At 42.3% G+C, this 21,918-nt stretch overlaps 1 protein-coding gene across 2 annotated transcripts in view; it reads left to right on the top strand.

Moving 5' to 3' along the window:
- The window catches only part of MINDY3 (MINDY lysine 48 deubiquitinase 3), a 57,327-nt gene that overhangs the window by 15,232 nt on the left and 20,177 nt on the right, over window positions 1–21,918 (top strand). The window contains exon 10 of one of the 2 annotated variants that reach the window (XM_078597364.1): window positions 275–355. The exons of the other annotated variant lie outside the window; for it this stretch is intronic. Coding sequence (XP_078453490.1) covers window positions 275–355 — 81 coding nt within the window. The remainder of the gene's footprint in view (window positions 1–274; window positions 356–21,918) is intronic. 2 annotated transcript variants of the gene reach the window in all.

Genomic DNA, 21,918 nt, shown 5'->3' with positions numbered 1-21,918 from the left:
GTGTTAAGAGTTGGCAATAAGTTAGCACTTGCAAATTAACACTTGTCATGTAATTTCTCAACTGTTCAGCATTGTGTGCTGAATATGTGGCTTAAATGCACATTTTCAATTTAATTATACATATTGAATGTTCATTTTACATAACTGTAACAATATATACATTTTCTTTACAACTACTTGAATGTTACCGGTTAATTTTAAGGAATATCTACAAATCTTCCCAATCCATGTTGGTTTTGTGCTGGTCGTGAAGTAAAAACCTTATTTGTGCCAGGTTGGGAGCTTTCTTAAGTCACCTCAAGTCCCCATTTGGGTGTTGGGAAGTGAGACTCACTTGACCATCTTCTTCACAAAGGTAAAACAATTAGTTTATATGGCACTTGGCATTATTACTACCACCAACACACAACATTGCTTTTGATTAACAGTTTTTTTACAATATAGTTTGATGATTGACAGGATGGGTGTGGTCAGGAAAACGTTATTTGAAACAGGCCTGCTTATATAGTTGGTATCCCTCTACATTGTCGAATATTCAACTGTCTGATATGTGCACAATTTATATACCTGATGATAATAGACTATTAAGGCAAATGCTAATACTTTTAACCAACAATTGGTTCCTTTTCTTTGATATCCATGGTTATTATATCTGGCCCAATAACTTTCCCTTTTTTCATACTGTTAAGGGCAGTGGTTACTTTTTCAAAAACACTGACTTCAGCCCAGCATCACAGAAAGTACTACTAGCATGACTACAGTTGCCCTTGACTCTTGAAATAATAATTCCTTTAGCAATTATCTGTTCCATTCATACTAGAATTAGAGTTAACTACTGTGGTAACTGCTATTATACGATGAAAATTACTATTGTTTGATAGGAATAGTTACACAAAATTACGATATTTTCTAAGACTAATTATCTTACCTATAAAAGTCACTTTTATCTGTCTGTCTGTGTGTCTGTCTGTGTCTCTGTCTGTCTGCGCGCGTACCTTGTAACGCTTTTAACTGACAAACTGTGGGGTTTACATATAAAAAAAAAAACTACCCAGATACCACGCGAAGCCCCGAGACGAAAAAGCGCTATTCGTATTTCCCATCCGTCAACTTTAAAGTAGTTAAATAATCTATTTATTGTTTTATTACTACGAGCGGCGCCAAAGCACGCATCTGCGCATGCGCGAAAACGCTGTCTCGTGGTCGTTGCTCTTAGCAACGCACACGCGATCGGTGGGGACGGGGAGAATAATTATTTATTCATGTTCAAAATTAAAAAAAACAATGCTGTCTCAAATATTGGAAAAAGAAGTCACCCCCTGTGAGTAGCTGGCTGAGGTGCCATCTGTTGAGGAAATACTAAAGGCGACCAGGAAAGGCACCGGGCAGAGATGATCTCCCAAGCGAAATGCTGAGGGAGGGTGGCGTTTGTGCACAGCCTGCCCTACATGACATCATAACAACAGTCTGGACCACTGGATGGTTTCTGCAGGATTGGAAGGGTGCCCTGGTGGTCCCCCCTCTTTAAGAAGGGGGAACGCACAGACTGTAACAACTACAGGGTCATCTCCCTCCTCAGTGTGCCGGAAAAGGTCCTGGCAAGGATTATTCAATATTGCCTTGCCAGGCACGCTGAGGAGAGGTTTGCGGTTTCAGGAAAGGGCGGTCCTGCACAGATGCCATATTTTCTGTCCGTCTGCTCCAGCAGAGGTGGAGGGAATTCCAACAAGACCTTCATCTCTGTTTTATTGACCTGGTGAAGGCCTATGATACCATCAGTAGGCCTGGGCTCTGGGTTATTTTTCCTGCTTTCAGAGTCCCTGACCCTCTGCTCACAATCATTAAGGACCTTCATGATGGTGAGCGGGCCCGGGTAAAACTACGTGGCCAGGAGTCGGAGCCATTCTCTGTTCACCTTGTGGTGTGACAGGGATGTCCTCTGGCTCCCACATTATTTAACATCTTTTTCGACCACGTAGTTCGTGAAGCCTTCGATGACTGTACCGGAGGAATTTCCATCTGGTACAGATGCAATGGGAGGCTGATCGATGCCCGGGTGCGGTCAGGGGATGGCTCCCTATTGGTCAACCACGTTATGTATGCCGATGATTTGGTAATTGCCGCTCCCTTAGAGGAGGAGTTGGAGGCGCTGCTGCTCAACCTGGAGCGTGCCACTAAGAGGTGGGGCCTTACCATCAGCCCCACCAAAACTAAGCACCTGCCTGGGTATTTTGTACCATCGGACACTCCACCCTCACAACTCCCAATTTGAGATAGGGCAGTTGTGGAGAGAGTGGAGAGTTTCCTATACCTGGGCAGTGTGCTCATGACTGGCTCCGGTTTGACAGCAGAGGTCTCACTCCGAATCAGTCGAGCGGCATTATCTTTTCATCGGTTGCGTAACGCTGTGTGGAAGCTATTTGCCGCTCCGCACGAAGCTTCAGGTCTTCTTGGCCACAGTCATTCCCTCCCTACTTTACGCTTGCGAAACATGGACCCCCCTAATGGAACATCTTCGCCGGTTAGAAACATTTAGGCTGGCCTGCCTACAATCCATCCTGGATTTAACCAGGCTGGATTGTGTGAGGAGCTCACAAATTCTTGAAAAATCTGGACAAAGTCCCATCGGTGAGCTCCTCCGGCAGGCAAGGCTGTGTTGGGTCATTTAGCCCGCAGCCCAGTCACCGCATGCCTAAACAGCTTTTGTTCGGCTGGATAGAGGGGGCTAAATGGGCGCGGCACAGTCTAGAGCAGAGATGGAGTGATGTGGTACAGGAGGATGTGGAGCTGAGTGGACTAGCCGATAACTGGTACCAGCGGTGTCACAATCGGCCTCTGTGGAGGAGGCTCGTGAAGGACGCTACTGGGCAGTTGGAGGCAGTTGCCCTCCAACAACAACAGAGGACAGAGGAGCGACGCTCACAACAACTAGCGGAGCACCGGGTGGCTAAAGCACAGCAAGTTGGCACAGTAGGGAGCACAGGTGGTGCATCAGCTAGTCATCTCAGTCAGTCGACCCGTGGTACCTGGGTCTGCCCCAACACTTCATGTGGCCTCAACGTGCACATAGCCTGGGACAAGCGTCGTCGTGATGTCACCGCTGCTTAGTGGCGAATGGCGGTTGTTGTTGTTGACTCTTATTCACGAAAAATGTGATGGATAGTATGTCATTCCACAAAGACTTATACAAAAAGTCAGGGCTAATTGTGAATAATATAAAGAATAGGGCCATGGCTAATAGGAGTTTTTGCGGACTCTCCAGCTGCCGTGGATAACAGTGGATAATAGGGTCATGGCTAAGAGTTCTGCAATAGTTGAATCAATAGCTTAACAACACATTTTCAACAAAACTATGACAAGTAAAATTAAAGAGGAATGACAGTAGTTTTATCATGAATATAGCTGCCACTGCATCCTTATCACAGTTGTAATGCACAGGTTTTAGATTCAATGTGCCTAGCACCATCTGAACCTGTGGTTTGTGTGACCACAAGGGCAAGTACTGATGCTACTCTGTACGTTTTGTTGTTGGCCTTGGTTGGGTAGGCTATGCTGCGAAACATCTGTATTTGACTCCAGTATGGAAATTGGATTAAATACATTTTAGCAGAGCATTGGCCGGTGGTGAATACTGTCTACTGGGCACAATCCATTACTGATCAGCCTGTACCTTCCTTTGTCACGTTTTTTTTTACCTCTTTTTGCGCCAAAGAATTTAGTTGTTTAGCAAAGCACTAATCCAGAGAAGCAGCTGGTTATTTTTTGGGTTCAGACCATATCATTTGGTCGGGAGCTCACTGCATAGCTTCACAAATATATAAATAGCCTTTTGCCCGTCCAAGGACGGGTGTATTTCAGTAAATCTGAAACTTGCAAGCGAAAAGCAGACCGTGACGTGATATTCATTGCATCAATTGGTGTACAATTTGTAAGGGCGCGGTGACACAGACGCATTTTAGTTTAAGGTTATAATCCCTTGTTCATCATGACGTCTTTTATACTTTGATGTCTCAATAGCGTTACGGAGATCGCGTGACGTGAGGGTTCTGCCTTTGTAGTGAGGGTTGTAAGTTGACGCCGAGGAAGGGGGAGGAGTCGCCTCGGCCCCCCATGTGGAGTGACATCAGCCGCTAATTATTATGAATGGGGATGGGGGGGGTGTCCATTTGGAGGACGTCACCTGCATTTGAATATTAATGAGGGGGGCTGGTCGATGTGGAGTGACGTCATGAGCGTTAAGGCCAGACATTCCTGGGTGATTATAGTAGGTATGCAGCAAGTACGTCAGCAGTGCAAACCGGTAGGGGGCAGTTTGAGCAACAAAAAGTCAGTGAAATTATTGACATTGTCAACGTTCATGGCAGAATCTGTAGGCGGTGTTATGTTTAAGACGTTTGCATACCTCTCCTTTTGTTGAATGCACCATCATTGTAAACAATCTTAGTGTAGTTTGTTTATAAAGGTAGGTTTTTTACAGAGCAGCTTTTTCAGGCTTATTGTCACAAATCCAAACTAACCTTGTGATTATGTAAGAAATGTAGTGTCAATTTTGCTTAAAATATAATGCTAAATATATTAACATTGGTTATATTTTTCATTGGTTGAAAGGTCTCTCTTGTAAAAGCATGGTCTTAGTGTGTTCTCTCACCTGATAAAATAAAGGGAACCAACTGATGGATTGGTTAGGTGACATGAGAACGTCACGTACATAGGCACGTGAGTACGGATAAACACCTAACAGTCGTTTGACTTTAGTTAACTTAAGATGACACAGAAAGACAAAAATAACAGATTGGAGATCATGTATTTCCCCCCCCACCCCTCAATGTAGGTGCTTAGTTTTCCAAAGCCGTGCAATGTTTCGGCGAGCTATGAAAGTGGACCTTCCGTGCGTGGGGGCCCGTTTATTGTTGCAAGCAGTGCACGTACACGTGGCTCTAGGTGTTCTGTCAGCCCAGTACAAGGGTGCCTTTTGTATCACTATTAGAGAAGTGAGTAGAATATGGCTGGCCTGCCTCCACCCGTATACATACTGAAGAACCACCTGCTTTTGATTTTGCATGTTGTACCAGGGGGTTTTCTAATCGTATGCGGCAGTTGCTGCATTAATGGTGTTACAGAGAACAGAAATGGTGTTAAGTTTGTCGAAGCAGTTGTAGGTTGCACATGTTCCACATTGACCCCTTTCAAAGGTGCGAAACAAAATCTTTTTTATTGTGCCAAATGCATTTTTAAATGCAACATTATGATACTTGGAGGGCTACTGAGTAAAAAATGGTCTCTTACATTTTTCAGTTATTTCATGACTGGTGATGTACTTTTTAACGGCCGGCTGCAGTTTCAGGAATATATATGGAACCTCGTTAAATTGAGAAGTTATTGGTCTTTTGTATTTTGCGGTTGTGCACTTGTAGGGACATGTTTACTGTTGTGGAGTCATCTGCAGAATATTATGGAAAACGAAAGGAGTATTGGGTTTACGTGCGAGTGTGTGGTCAAAGCTCAAGTCTCACTACAGATAATGGTAACGTTGAAATACGAGGCAGCTCCATAAAGCAGACATTGCCCTGACGGGACTTTTTATTCCTAATCAAACTATGTCAATGTACATGACATCATACGTCACTAACGTCACAGGCATGGTCAGTTGACACCTGAATGAAGGCCTCCTCAAGTTTTGCCCATTTCTCACGGTCTTGCGATGCAACAATACAACTACCACGTGCACATGAGCTCATCTCATCATTCCATCTTCGCTGTGGGTATCCTGTCAGACATGTTCAATCCCTTGGTTGGCTCTCTGTTATTGGTCACGACCACGGTTTATCAGCCCTTTCAGCGTGTCCTGCACCAAGCCCACTTACGTTTACAAATATACACCAGTCTGCAAATTGTCCTACTTTTTTTAAATTATGTATTCATTCATATTTAATAGTTTTGCCTTCAACCACGTGATTATTCGGTGTCACCTTTTCTCATACATACATACATAGATTAAGTTGATTTACTTTTAATTGTCTTTTTTATTACTTATTTTACTAAAAATGTTGTATAAATTATCTATATATCTATTTACATACAGTTTACAGAAAGGCTACTCTGTGTTATGATTTTGTGTAGATATCCAAGTGACACACAGCACATTTATACGTTTGTTTTCAATTACTGCATTGCACAGGGATGCGGGTGTGAACCACTGCGTTCATCAGTGCACTTCAGAGGGCATACGCGGCTCTGTCATATGGTTGTCGGTGGGATAAATGCTCAAAACACCTGTGTTATTACAGGGGCTGGTCTCTTCACACCTGTCTCTTTCATCTGGCCAGCACTGCCTTGTGGTCTTCGTGGGAATTGTTCCCTCGCCTCCCATGCCCCTCCCTTGCTTAACCTCCACGACCAATTATTGGGCATCTGATCTCAGATAACGTCGCCTTTGATGTTTCCATTTTCAGATGGCGGCAGCAAAAGCCAAGATTTTTAGTTCCTTTTGTAATGCTCTTCAGCGATCAGCGACGTGAATGATGTAGTGCTTTCTGATCTTTATTATAAACAAAGTGCTGTGTTCATTGCTGTCTGACCAGTTTAACTAGATAACCGTTGAACCGTTGATTTGTCAATAATCTTGGAACCTATCGACTTAGGGCAGGAAAGGCATTTATTTGCTAAATAATGTTTTTGGTTGTGAATCCATACTTGGTGTGGAAGTTTGTTTCCCAGATGCACAGCACACTCTTCAACACATGGCTTAATGATGCATTGGGATTCAAATGTCCAGCCGTTACATGAGCTTCCCTACCATCCCTAAATGATATGTTCAAGTAGACAATCTTGATACCACGACCAGCCAATCACCAGGAAAAATCAGCGTTAAAATGGAGGAATACAAAAAGATAAGTATCCTCAGAAAGCAGATTCCAGGCTGCGTAATACTGCAAAAAAACATTGTTTGCTTACATAGAAGCTGTTTTTCAATTATGCTCTACTGTCGGTTAAATACTATCAATATGGATGCAAGTTCCAACACGTTATGTTGAAATACTATCACTTTGCATAAAGGATGTGCACTTCCTGTTGCAAATGCAATCTCTTGCATCTTTGTGTTCCATGAGGTTTAGTGACATGATGCTGCAGACTCTGAGCTCTGTGCTCTTGCTTCGGAGGCGAGGGAGGGTTTGAACATTAGAGGGGTTGTACTCTTAGCAAAAAGAAAAAAAGTCATTGTGAGCAACTCCTTCATCACAGTGGTCTATTTATTACACTTTAGAATTCATTACTAAGAAAGGAGTTACTTTCCAACTTTGGTTTTGATAACAACTATTTACAAGTTGCAGTACATAATCATGTTAAGACCAGAAGTCACGTCACTGCAACTAGCACGTAAAACATTTTAAATTATAAATGGGATATTGATAATTTTGATGGTGATGATAGTGATGAACATGACAAACATTATTTTCTAATAATCATGCTCTTTTTGATGAGAAAAGTCAATTGTCTATATAAAGTAGGTACATACAATTTAACACGTAGGCTTTTGCGACCAATATCATCCATAATAGAGGTTTTTGGGTTAGATCACGTAAATATATAAATGTGTCGTTAAAACCCGCCACCACCCGACACGGCCAACTAGTCAGGGTTGTCACGTAAACAGAACATGGCAATTCGTCACCAGTACTATTCATTCACTAGTACTAGTGACGAATTGGCATGTACACAACGGTGTGCTGTACTAGTGACGAATTGGCATGTTCTGTTTTCGTGACAACCTTTACTAGTTGGCTGTGTCTGGTGGTGGCAGGTTTTAACGACACATTTATATATTTACGTGATCTAACCCCAAAAGAACTCTATTATAGGTACATACATGTACAGCCCTTTAAATCCACTGCTGAATGAGAACACCACCCCACACTGGAGGTCATGGTTATTGATTCACCATCACACTGGCCAGTGTGGGTTAGTGAATCGGGTATCGTGGCGGAAGCATGGAAGCACAGCACCACAATGGATCTGCTTCTCTTCCCTCTGCGGCCCACATGATAATCCTGAAGCCTATAACACCTATTATGCAACATGATGGTTACCCATCAAAACACTGTCCATACCGAATCCTGATGAGATCATGGTTTAGTGTGGTACATTGACTGATTTGTTCATTGACAAAATATAAAAGTAGGACTAATGGAATACAAATGTTCATAAACAGGGTATTATATTGTTCTAAAATACACTCTGACTTGAAAAAATAGTTGATTAATTTTGCGTTAATTGTTTTGTATTCTCTTGTTATTCATTTTCATAATAGTGTGTATACAAACGTTTTGGAATGTGCTGTAAATGTTCCAAATAATATTGATTTGGCTGAATTCATGTGCTTAAAAGGTTAAAGTTTTCTAATAATTTAATACATTTTCAGAAATTCTAAACCGTTGGTTGATTCATTTTAATATAAAGAAAATCAAAGAGTCCACACAGCCCATTTTACAACCAATCCAGCCAAGTGGAATACAACATTCATTTCACACAAAAAACAACATACAGGTTGCATCTCATGGGGGGGGGGGGAATGCACATGCAACTTATGAAAGGGAAAAAAATATAGCACTATTCATTTCTCTTTTGGAGACGAAAAAAATCTCGACGGAAATATCCAGTCGTGTGCATTTGGCAGTAATTCGGTGTTGAAATGCACCACCCCGTACACAGGACTCCACTGTCGGGCAGTACCTGCACACATGTTCCTGCACTGCCGAGCCCTTAGAGCGGCGCTGCTGTGAAGGCTTGTGTGGACTGCACGGAATTGCGGGCTTCCTTTGTGAGCAGACGGGTCCCTGGGTGGGGCAGGCCTGGCGTGTGACCCATCTGCGTGTGCACGCAACACGTGTTTGTGTCTATACGCTTGCACTGTTGTTAGCATGTAGGTTTCTGCTTGTTCGTGCTTAGTGTTGCCTGTGTGTGTATGACGAATGGTGAGCAGTAGTGTAACGGTTAGCGTGCTGCGCTACGAACCCGGCGACCCGAGTTCGATTTCCGCTCACGGCCAACACCAGTGATGATTACCTGAACCGGTGCTGGGCCTCCCCTTGGTCGACAGCCTCAAATGAGTACCTGGTGCGATGTGTAAAACATTGCCACTCGGGATAGAAAGGCAGCCGGGTGTGGTGCTGGCCACCCACCCCCTTGTGTGCCGTGCTGGCCTTCATAGGTGCTCGCTAATAGCACTTGCTCCTACAGTCTGTTAAGATTATGCGGGGGAGCTATGCCTTTGTTTTTGTGCATGACAAGTGGGGAGCAGCGGAGTAGTGGTTAGCGCGCTGCGCTATGAACCTAGTATCCTGAGTTAGATTCCTGCGTTCATCTGAACTGGTCCTGGGCTTCCCCTAGATCGAATTAGCCTCAAATGAGTACCTGGCGAAGTGAGTAAATATTCCCACTAGGGAGACAACGATGGTCGGGCGTGGTGCTCGCCCCTTCTACCCACTCGTGTGCCGTGCTGGCCTTCAGTCTGTTAAGGCTACATGGGGGATCTTTGTCTTTGTATGGCTAGTGGTGAAGTGGTGGTTGTGATTTGCCCCCTATTCCCAGCGATCAATGTGTGTTACCCACCCATACACCAGGTGTTCATGAAGCCTCTTGTCTGGCCTTGATTAGCTGAGCATAAATATAGCGCCTGTTTAACTGTGTTAAATGTTATCAATCTTGGCAAAAAACGTGGTCGCATGTTGTGCTGATCCAGTCACCACATTATGCGCCATACTTACCTAAATATGTCCTCACAAACAGTATTTATTTCACAAACGCCTGCACATGTGGACAAATTTTGGCAATGGGCCGTACATTCCTTGTGAGAAAATATACGTGTGAACTATAACCTTGGCACATTTATATTCTAACTATGCTGGTATGTAGGAGCATGCAAGATCTGTGCATTTGGCAAATTAATCACACTTTTAGTTTTGCCGATTTTAGCCATTTTAATGATGCCAGTGGTCACAAAATATTGTCAATGTCCAAATCGGGTAATACTAAAAGGCTTTTTTTTTATCTCTGCAGAATGACAAAATTTAAATGCATGCATTTTGCCATGAGACTGAACATACGGGCAGAAGTGTGCTGCTTGCTTAGTGTACTGTGTAAATAAGAATATTTTTGCAGGGTATAAGTTAAACACCTAAACTCTTACTCCAAGTCATCACACAATCTAAAGTGTTTTGCTTTAGTTTAGAGAGCATCCAACATTTTCACAGTTTTCTCTGCCTTTATAGGGGTCGAACAGCACAGTTGTGATTTAATGGGTGAACATCACAAAATACATGTTTGTAAATCACGGTAAAAAATAGTTTTTAGCCTGAAAAAGAAACACATGGGAAACATTTCTGTTAAGTTTTAAAGGTTTTAAAGGAAATGTTTGAGTTGTGTGTAAATTAAACGATTTAATCTATTAACAAGCAAAATTTTGAATCAAACAAACACAGCTGAGATGGCTGAAGATGGTAGTGCATGTGAATGCATTTGAGAATATTGTTCTTGTCGTTCTGGTCTTCATTAAAGAAGTATATATTGTATAACATGTATCTGTAATTTAGCCACGGATAATTTTATTGTTCAACATTTATAATTCCAATTAATACCAAACTATCGTTATAATTTCTGGATAACAATTGACTCTTTGCATGATGTTATTACGACTTTCGCATACTTAATATTTTTTTTTGCATGTATATACTGACACATGTATGTGTATTATATGGTGTAGTGGGGAGCGGTAGTGTAGCGGTTAGTGCGCTGCGCTATGAACCTGGCGACCCGGGTTCGATTCCCGCTCACGGCCAACGCCAGTGACGATTATCTGAACCGGTCTTGGGCCTCCCCTAGGCCGACTCAGCCTGAAATGAGTACCTGGTGCGGTGTGTAAACATCGCCACTGGGGAGACAAAGGCGGTCGGGGGTGGTGCTGGCCACCCACCCCCTCGTGTACCGTTCCGGCCTTCATAGGTGCTCGCTAACAGCACTTGCCCCTACAGTCTGTTAAGGCTATACGGGGGATCTTTGTCTTTGTAGTGCTTTATACAATTCATTTCCATCTCAGTTGCCCAAGTTCAATCTCTGGCGATGCCTAATACCAGTGACAATTTAAATCTGAACCTGGCTTGAGCCTTCAATTGACTCTGCTTCAAACAAGTACCTGGCACTGTGTTAGCTCTTAGCACTCGTGAGGCAAAAGTGAGTGGACATGGTGTAGGCCTCATAACCCCGTTGTATGTGTAGTGAAGAAACGCGCGCGGGGTTTCGCAAACAGTGTCCACGCATATGTGAGCGGCTGCCAATGAAGTCTCGTCAGGGCAAACAGGTGCAGAGAGAGAGCAATCGAAGAAAGGCGACCAATTCAGAGGCAATAAGGGGGAGGGCATGCGCGCGAGGCGTCGGGACGACGCTGCCTTAACGAGGGCCACCTGAGGGCACTTAATGAGGAGGAGGATAAAAGAGGAACGTGTGAGACGGGGGGGGGGGGTGAAGAGAAGAGAGAATTCAAGAGAAGTGGGACCCTGCTTTCCTCACCCCTCCTCCTCTCCAACGGTGTTGGCTGATCCCCCGCTGGAGGCAAGGGCGAGGATGGATGAGTGAGGGTAGACAGGCTAGCAGTGGAGAGGCTAGCAGAATCCAAAGTGTGAGTGTGCGAAGGCTAGCAGTAGAGAGGCTAACGGAATCCCAAGTGTGAGTGAAACGGCTAGCAGTAGGGAATCTAGCAGAGCGTATAGTAATAGGCTAGCAGTGGAGAAGCTAGCAGAGTGTACGGGAAGAAGTTGTCCGCGTGAAATAACACCACTTCATATGTATCAGCCTTAATAGTTACTCACTATCAGCACTTGCCCCAACATTCTATAAAGGGTTTAAGGATTTGTTTTGGTTGTGTGCATAGTCATATTTTTACATGGTAAATTCCCAACTATTATTGTTCCTTATCGCAAAAATGTTGTAAATCTGCTCTCCCCTCCCCATTCAAAACAAGACATTAAATAAAAAGCCTGTGGGAATGAAGCTGGTACCATGCTGTGCACATGCAGCTCCATATGAATGCCAATAGATGAAATAGATGGCTTGGCCTGCATGCTGTACTCTCAGGGTTTACCACATGTGGCTGGTATTCACCTGCCCAAAGCAAAGGTGCGCAAATTATTGGCGGCCTATATCAATAGCCAAACATACTGTAAAAGTCATCCAAACATAGTGGGAAAGTAATTTTACACAACGGCAAAAACATGAAATATTTTACCAAGAGTATATGTATTTCAATGCAGTTTCCTCTATTTTAACAGGTGAGAGCTCATTGAGATTCATTGTCTCTTGAAAATGGATCCAGGTAACTTTGCAAGTTTAGTTACGATAGTATTCAGGTTAGTTACAATGAAGTTATAAATTGCAGTTTGGGCTGTAACATTAGGATACAGTGGCCTACTCTTGTAAATATTTCCTATGGACTTGTTTGTGTATTTTACAGATAGATTACACAATACCTTACCACATAAATTATTGGACAGCTACAACAATCAAACCATTCCTATTTATGACTATCCAGCCATCATATTTATAAAGGTGGTTACAAGCAAATACAAAATATATGCATGTTACTTAATTTGATGGAGCGACAGGGCAGTGCCTCGTGCACTGTGCTATGAACCTGCCAACCTCGGTTTGATTCCCTGCCAGATCTCACATCAGTGGCAACTAATGTCTGAACCATTTCTCAGCACTTCACGTTATCTGCACAACAAGCCAACTTGAAGTATGGTAAAAAAAAACGACACGGGGAGCCATTAATGCAGCGGTGGATTGAACAAGGGCTGTAAACCAAATAAAAGTGTCCCTTTATGTGCTGTGGACCATTTATATAAATGCAGAAACACCAAGATAAGTTACGTGCTCGTAGCATTTACTTCAAAATAATGTTTGCCGATCATAATCGCTGGCTTATTAGAGGATATTGTTGCCCCTGTGGAAAATGCTTAATAGCTTGTGCTCCCATTATTTCAGGAGTCCCTCCTCACAGGTCAGGTCAGGACACAAAGATGGTTTATACAGCCACTTCCCACTGAGATCTTTATACATTCAGTGTAGTTCCTGTTATATATGCTATCTCATACCCTGGCAAGTAATGGCATTGTGTCTCTCCTATTAATGCATTTTTGTTTACAATTAGTTTAAAAGCTTGAACCTTAGAAATGGTTGTAATAATAAAAGTCTACAGTGCACGTAAAGTGTTTTTTGAATGCAAGGTGTTAGCCGTTGATTCCTCTTTCTGTCTTCGTGTGGAACATTATGTTTGCCCTGAAAAAAAACACGACAGCTCATTTTAGATTTTGACCATGTGTGGGCAGACCTGAGAAGATTAAATTCATTGCCATTGCATTTGGAGACCTACTTTTTAAGTGACAAATATGACCTTTCATCTGAAAGGCCATGTGATGCCTTTTGGAGGAAATTGATCTGACATCCAGACACAAGATGAATGATTGTGATTAATCCAACGTTCAACTTTACCGTTGGTCAAAACTCTTTGATGACCTTTAGTGTCTGTTGCTGACTCCTTGAACTTCAATATATATATTTTTATAATTTATCTTACATTTGAAACAAAAATGTTCATTCAGAAAGTTTTTTTTGGGGTAGATCGCATAAATACAAATGTGTTGTTAACTCACCACCACCCGACACAGCCTATTTGTAAGGTTTGTCACGTAAACACACCGTTGGGCTGAAGTAGTAATAACTAATTGGCACGTTTTGTTTCCCTAACAATGCTTACTAATTAGCCGTGTTGGGTGGTGGTGGGTTAACGACACATTTATATTTACGCAATTTAACCCAAAAAAACCTTTGTTATAAATAATATTGTTTGCGAAAGCCTACATGTTAAATGCTAATCCAGTCACGTGAGGCACTCCCACACCTTGGTTCAGAGAGGAAAATATACATATCTGATTCATGAGCAGGTAGTTTTTTTGTTCGTTTTGGACATTAAATATTGGTTGATCTTGGCATCCAGCCAGAAAGTCTCCAGACACCTGCAGGCCAGTTTCCTGAATCTGATTTGTCTGCCCCAATCGGTTGCCTTGAAAAAATATTTCCTGCTAACAGCCACCATGGATGGGCCTGTGATCATTTAAACACATTTACAATCTTAAACTTACACGTGGGGAGTACAGTATAGGTTTTATGGTTAATTTTGTCATTGAATAATTCACAGCCAAAATTACTACTTGTTGAATGCTTAAAATGCTTCCCAAATTTGCTTTGACCCACTTATTTTACTGCTTCAAACAGTGAAGACTTTTTAATTACAACATTTTCTGTTTTCCATTGTTGAATTTAAAACATATCCACGAATATTGTTACTGACATTTTGTCGTTGATTTTGAACCTCACAATAATTGAACCTTAAGAAGTGCAATAGCATCTGATATAGTGGCCCACCGTTTTTGTTTGACCATAGGTCATACTTCATCACGGTTACTGCATCTTGAATAGTATGTACATCAATAAAACATGCACGAGCAAAGCACAATTGGGCACGTTCAACAAATTACCTTCATAATTGCCTCTGTAAAATATCCAGGGCTCAGGAACACAAGTGATGGTGAGAGATTTTAAGGGACACACTGCCTGCTGCATTTTCAAAGGTGTCGGTGTTCCGCAGTAGCTTGGCAGCACCAGCACATTCCCTGTGTTCACTTTACGTGCGTGTGTCTGCGTGTGTGGCCGCTGTTGGTACATATTTGCCGTCACAGCCAAGCGTAGTGGTTGCATTGCCAAGCAGTCGGTGCGCTTGCCACTGAGTTGCTTTGCAAGTAGTAAACGTCTCATTCCTGCCACGCTTCCTTCTAGAGTTTTCCGAGTAATTAAAAAGTATGCCGTGTGCTCTGATGTTAAAACTGCCACGATTCATTTGTGCGGGTGAGGGTAACCTGTGTTATTTTGGAGACCAATTTCTTGCTCTTCTTAGGCATTTCTTTTTAAAAATGTATTTCCAGAAATGAATTTCCACTATATACCATGTGTTTGTGGACTTGTCGAGTACAATAGCATTGCATGATATGTGTTCTTATGCAGTGTATATGGCTGTGTGTGTTTCATGGCCGTCATTGTATGGCTGCACCCAAATGCTAAAAGGTGCACACACGAGCGTGTGCGGTTTGACTGTATGCACAGCTGTCGGTGCTTTGTTCCTGCCCAGCCCAGTTGGACTGCTCGTCTGGGTGACCCCTTAAATGTGCACCCAGCACCCCACCCCCCCCCTTCAGAGGGATACTAATGTAGCGTGACTGATCCAAACACAGCCAGAGTCATTTCTCTGATGCTCCCACACAACCCCACTCTGTGCTCCAGGGATTCCTTTTAATTGTTTTATGTTCCCCGAGTGTTTGGATTGTCCACTTTTTTTTCAAATGTGGCATGGCACTGTCGAATTTATTGCCAGAATGGAATGGCACGTTAGCCGTGTGGATAGGTACTGGGTCTGTTGTGAATAGATTGAGTTGTAAACCAAAGCTACTGTAGCTGTAGCAGACAATTTTAAATGTGGGCAGATGCAGCTGTGGAACTCGGCCATACGGTTAGCGTTTATTTTTTTTAGCACAGTTTATATGTCCCTTTGCTGTTGAACATTGTAGGCCATGCACACCATCAAGCACAAAGTATGTAAGAGGCTATGCTACCTCATCACAGAGCTCACTGCCGAGCCAGTGACCTAAGAAAGTGATCGTTTGATATCCACAATTGGATAATCACCAGCTGTCACCTATTTAATAAATTAATTGCATCTCAAACCTACTCATACGCATACCAGTGTGTTCCAGTGTCATAGCTCATACTCCACTTGCAACTTAATTGGATTAAAATAACAGCACCAAAGTCACCTTTGCAAAAGCATGCATTATTTCACTGGACTTGTGCAGTTATTTTAGACGCCAGATTGAGTAGTATAATTCTGGTTGTTGCAAATATAAACAGACTTTCCATTAGTTGTCTAAGTGTGAGTTCTGCTTTTGTTTTGCATCAATAGAGCACAGTGTAGTCCGTGCATGGGTTATTAATAATAACTGCTGGCTGATGGGTTAAATCATAACTGCTGGATGATGGGTTAAATAACAAATGCTGACTGATAGATTAAATCATATCTGCTGGCTGATGAGTTAAATGATAACTGCTGGCTGATGGGTTAAATGATAAATGCTGGCTGATGGGTTAAATCATAACTGCTGGCTGATGGGTTAAATCATAACTGCTGGCTGATGGGTTAAATCATAACTGCTGGCTGATGGGTTAAATCATAACGGCTGGCTGATGGGTTAAATCATAACTGCTGGCTGATGGGTTAAATCATAACTGCTGGCTGATGGGTTAAATCATAAATGCTGGCTGATGGGTTAAATCATAAATGCTGGCTGATGGGTTAAATCATAACTGCTGGATGATGGGTTAAATCATAAATGCTGGCTGATGGGTTAAATCATAACTGCTGGCTGATGGGTTAAATCATAAATGCTGGCTGATGGGTTAAATCATAAATGCTGGCTGATGGGTTAAATCATAACTGCTGGATGATGGGTTAAATCATAAATGCTGGCTGATGGGTTAAATAATAACTGCTGGCTGATGGGTTAAATGATAAATGCTGGCTGATGGGTTAAATAATAAATGCTGGCTGGACACACGTTTGAATAATTCTCTTGTGACTTGCACAGAGCACCACCTGGCAGCTGGATGCTCGTAAAGTGTTCTGCTCTGACCTTGGCCATCAGAAGCCTCTCAGTAGAATTACTCTCTAGTTTTTTTGCTATGCGCTGGAGATGTAGGGAAAAAAATACCCCACAATTTCAGCAGTGCATTGTTTATATGAGTTACAAGGTATCTTCTTGCTAGAAATCTGCTTTTTCATGAATTCAACATTCTGTCATCTTCATGGTTTTTTGTGATATCAATGAATGTAATATGGTATTATAAAGTAACTTATAATGTGATTTAGGATATTATTTTAATAATTGTAACACTAATACAATGTTTGCTGCTGAATCTAATTAAGAATGATTATTTCTGACCGTCTAGTATTTACCTCTGCATTTTTAAACATACTTAGGCAACAGATAGCACGTTTAAACGTTTATATGTTTTATTCCAGACCACAATTTAAAGTAGTTGAATTTAAATGATACAGAATTAGCAAACATGCTTATGTGCACTTACAAAGATGTGTTAGGCCCCCAGTGTATGCATTGTGTATAATGGCACTGAAACATCATCTACAATTTGGGTTGAGTCAGTGGTATAACTAATCTACTGCTTAGTGTCTATTTTTGAATCACTTACCATTGCATTTCTGTGTCATGTATGCAAATGCATTTATTATTTCCACCTTCCAGCCTTCCACTCAATCTATGTTGTATTCAATGTGAGGGATTCAGATTAAGTGCCTGCCCTGCCCTGGTGGTGAATTGTGGCAATACGCTTGGACTGCTATTAAGCTCGCAGTGTGCAGATGTGGGAGGAGACAGAGGAGCCAGTTGCTCTGATGAAAACAAGTTGACTGCTGCCCCAGCCACCGGCTTGCCTTCTGTTTTTGATGACATTGACAGCATTGGGTTGTATATATTTGGCTTGGAATGCGTTACAACGTTCAACTGCTCCCAGAGTCTGTAGGTATGGACCCTTTAAATTAAATTCAGAAATAGTTGCTGTATTTCCAGAGCAGAATTATTTTCAATTTGTTTTCTTTACAAGGCACTTTTTTGCATATTTGCGTTAAAAGGGCCTCTGTTTTCTAAAAAAAAAGGGAAATTTGTGAATGCGTGTCTGTTCAAAATGTTTAGCGTACTTCCCGACATGCAACAAACTTGAAATTTGCCATGTGGGTACTTACCAGACTGTACACCATGCAAAAATTATAAAAATATACTTTTTTGGGGGGGGGGGGCGCAATAATGCATTGAGTGTGCCTGCTGATCGCGGGTAAAGTCAAATACAAATGTGTTGCAGGTCTAAGGCGTTCTTCGTGCAGCATTGCTTTATTATTTCAGTTTTTGACTGCCGTACGCACCCTCAAAGTTGTGTGTGTCTGCAGCAAGCGCGTGTATGTGTACCTATGGACGCGCGTGTATGTGGGGGGAGCAGTAGTGTAGTGGTTAGCGCGCTGCGCTACGAACCCGGCGACCCAAGTTCGGTTCCCGCTCACGGCCACCACCGGTGACGATTATTTGAACCGGTCCTGGGCCTTCCCTAGGTTGACTCAGCTTCAAACGAGTAACTGGTGTGGTGTGTGAACATCGCCACTGGAGGGGACAAAGGTGGCCGGGCGTGGTGAATCCAAGTCCCGGGCGAAGCCAGGTAGTAAAGCTAGTTCATAATAAGCCTACTTGGTAAGTAGTTTTTGTTTTGATCGCAATGACAAATTGCTTTGCATGTACAGTATGTATGTATGTGTGTTGAACCTCTTTCACACCGTATATAGCCAATCGCTGTTATCAGAGATGCAGGGGAAGGACAACAACCTAAACACAAAAAGCAGTTCTAAAGAAATTAGTTTTCAAGAAAGATTTAAAAGTGCGTAGCGCCAGTGGTTTCCTAATAACTGAAGGAAGAGTGTTCCAGATGGTCGGAGAAGTGCATCTGGAAGCGTGCGATGCAGTGACCGTCTTTGTTCGATGGCTAGCCAAAAGCCGCTGCATATGCAGATGCATATTTGTGACCAGTACTACCTCACTTTACAACCCAGAGAGCACCCTGCTGCAGAATTGCTGCTTCCACTGTGTTGTTTTTTCTAAGAGGCTGACATCACCCGACTCATCTTTTAGAAGTACTGAATAACAGAGGTGGTTGAAGGGTTTATATGCATTAAGAGCACTGGATGGGCACCACTGATATCTAACATGTGTTTCCAAAACTATTCAGAAGCGTCATTGGTCAATTCGTGAACTGGGCTCACAAGCTTAGGCCATATTCCTATCGCAGCCACCTTACCAGGCTGACCTGACATAAAATTGGCTCATGAAGCTTCCTTTAAGCCTAGGAGCTTTTATATGTGAATCACACACTATTACCTGGGCTGAGCATAGAACCAGGTGTAACATCAGAGAATTAATGTAGATGTGGAACACGTCGTTTGTGTCGTCTCTGTAAAAAAATATTACAAGACGAGATAGATTTGTCGAAGTAACTTGAGCAAAACCTGAGTTTAACCTTTTAAGATACTTTATTCAGACCAATTCTTGACCCTCAACCCTCCGTTGCAGAGGGTATGGATGTGAAGGGGCATGGAGAGAGACCAAGTACACACTCGTGGCTTATTATCCCTGCTCCCATTCCTAAAATGCAAGTGAACCATGCTTAGACCAGCAAGACCCTGATTTCCATTGGTCATCGAAACGTCGCACAGGTGTCTGAATTACAGATAGCCACCCAAAGTAAATACATTTTCTTGTTTAATGCATTTGAATATCATATTTGTTCTTGTGGGTTTTATAAAGAAAACATTACAGTACGGGTCCACTATCAGGATTCATTGTATAGATAGGTAAAAACAACATTTCATCTCCATAGCCTAGGAGAAGTGCACAACCAATATAGTTCAGCACTGCCTCTGGTAGATTGTAGGCAATACAAACATAGCCATTGGCTGCATCATCCTCTGTGCCACCCGTTTGTGTGATGAACATTTGTTATGCCTTGTTTTAAAATAAGGCATTTGAGTCAAAAAGAAAATAACTCCACCAATGGGCGTTCTGGAGGTATACTCTCGTAGGATTTGTTTGAATAAAGAAAATATTGGACTAGGTGTGGCTTATGCTTGGAAGAGAGCTATGTCCATATAAGATAGGTCATTGAAGGATCTCAGGCTAATGCTTATGACGAACATGTTCTATATCTATCTCTTTAGCTTCCGTTGCAGGAGGATCTGCGACAGAATGTCTCTGTCTAGACACAGATGCCAAAACCACAACCAACATATCATTTCTTATAAATAAGTGACTAATTCTCTTGGGCTTGTCTTCCGCTTTGGCCAGCATTGCTACTACCATTTATATCGTGCAGTTTGCCCAAGTGTGCCAATCGTTGTGTGCACCACACGTCTGTGATCCATCACATTCATTGTAGCCATTTGCTGATCATACGTCTTCCCATGGAGGCTGACACGATTAACTGTTTTGTGTGTAGCCTGTGTCCGTCTGAAAGAATCCAAGGCACTGACCTCCTGGGTTATCAGATTCCTGGGGCTGAGAGTGCATGAATGGCGTTGGTTGTACCACTTTTTTGCACAGGGCCTGCTTATTCATTGAGACTCAAGAATGTAATTCCTCTCATGTGATGTAAGGGTCAATTTTTGGTAGTTGAATGACCATTTCAATATCGATGTTTGTCTTGCAAATGTTATCACAATTTTAGTTATCATTAAGGGGTGATTGAGATGCATTGTGTGTGCACTGTATAAGACAAATATGCCGTAAAATTCTGGCTCAGGGCCTGTGGGAACAGTTATTTTATTTTTACATTTTCTTTAGTCAGGGGTTCCGATTTATTTATGTGCCATGGCTCAGTTCCCATTCATGTGTTAAAAACCTTAAACAATGTTGAAACTTTACATTGTATCAAGGATAAAACAGCAGTTGTGCATTGTGTTTCGAAAAAAATATAATTAATAGTAGTTTCTTTACCAAGGAAAGCAATACTTTTTTTTTATCAGAATGGTCCCTTGACTTCATGGACTGACATTCTGGATCTTGTCCTGATACTGTTTGATGCATTTTAAATAAAGCATCGTATCTGATTGCTACATTTGGTTGTGAGGATTGTTCAACCGAACATTGAGCTGAAACATATAATTGGTGCCTTAAATACTTGTATACGTGACGATGAATTTGTTCAGCTGTGTTGGGTGGTGAAGGGTTCCTAATGGCACAGATTTGGTCAGGTCACTACGTGGCCTCAACCAAAAAGTGTTATAAATCATGATATTGGCTGTGATAACCTATGTGTTAAGAAAGGTCCTGTTTGAGATGTTTGGTCCTTTTTGTTTAAGTATTAAGTTTCCATGTGTACCGAGGAAAACCCATGCATATATATATATAAATAACACTCACACAATCATGCAGGTAGTATAGCAATTGTCGATGTAATGTGTTTCATGTTTCATGCACAAGTCATGATCTCTGATCCACCAACGTAAGTAAGTAAAACATCTCCATTTAGACAACAACGTGGACACTATAGAAAAGCTGGCTTCATTGAGGAGGACAATTTGATTGGCAAGTGAACATTTCTATTGGTACTGTGGCTTTTCTTGCATTTAAATAATTGTATAACACTCTTATCATCCACAAATCCCCACAATGTTTGCACTGTCGGGTTAGAGGCAACAAGCTGTCTGTTGACTAATCGCATCATGCCGGAAGGCAATGACATTTTTCCACCCAGCATTGAGTGCTAGTCCAAGACTCTTAGTTCCCGACTAGCGCTTTCTTCTATTCAAAGAAGGCCCTGTGGACGTGTAGGGCACAAGTGTGGGTGTCGCCGAGAGGTCATTCCATGCAGCTCTCTAGGTCCATGTGACCAGCACTGTTAATGGGGTGGCGGCACGCGCTGGCCAAGGCATCTCCGACCAAAGGAAGCGTTTACGGAGCCCTGCTTCCCCGCTGCTCATTACTGAGCGGAAGTTGCTGTTTGTTGCCGATGCCTCTCCCGGTGTAGCCACTGCTTGCTCCCCTGCCAATTGTTTCTGCAGCATTTAATTGATTAACACTTATTCACCAGTTTTTTTTTATCAATCTCATTTCTAACGGTGACTAGAGCTTAGTGAAGAGTCGCCTTAATTTAGCGCTGTACCTCACCGTGTCAAATAATTCAACATGTATTGTTTACAGTATAAGT

Source organism: Lampetra planeri, chromosome 1 (assembly GCF_965212315.1).
Source record: "Lampetra planeri chromosome 1, kcLamPlan1.2.h2, whole genome shotgun sequence".
Lineage (NCBI taxonomy): Eukaryota > Metazoa > Chordata > Hyperoartia > Petromyzontiformes > Petromyzontidae > Lampetra > Lampetra planeri.
This window is presented reverse-complemented; position numbering and strand designations above follow the sequence as displayed.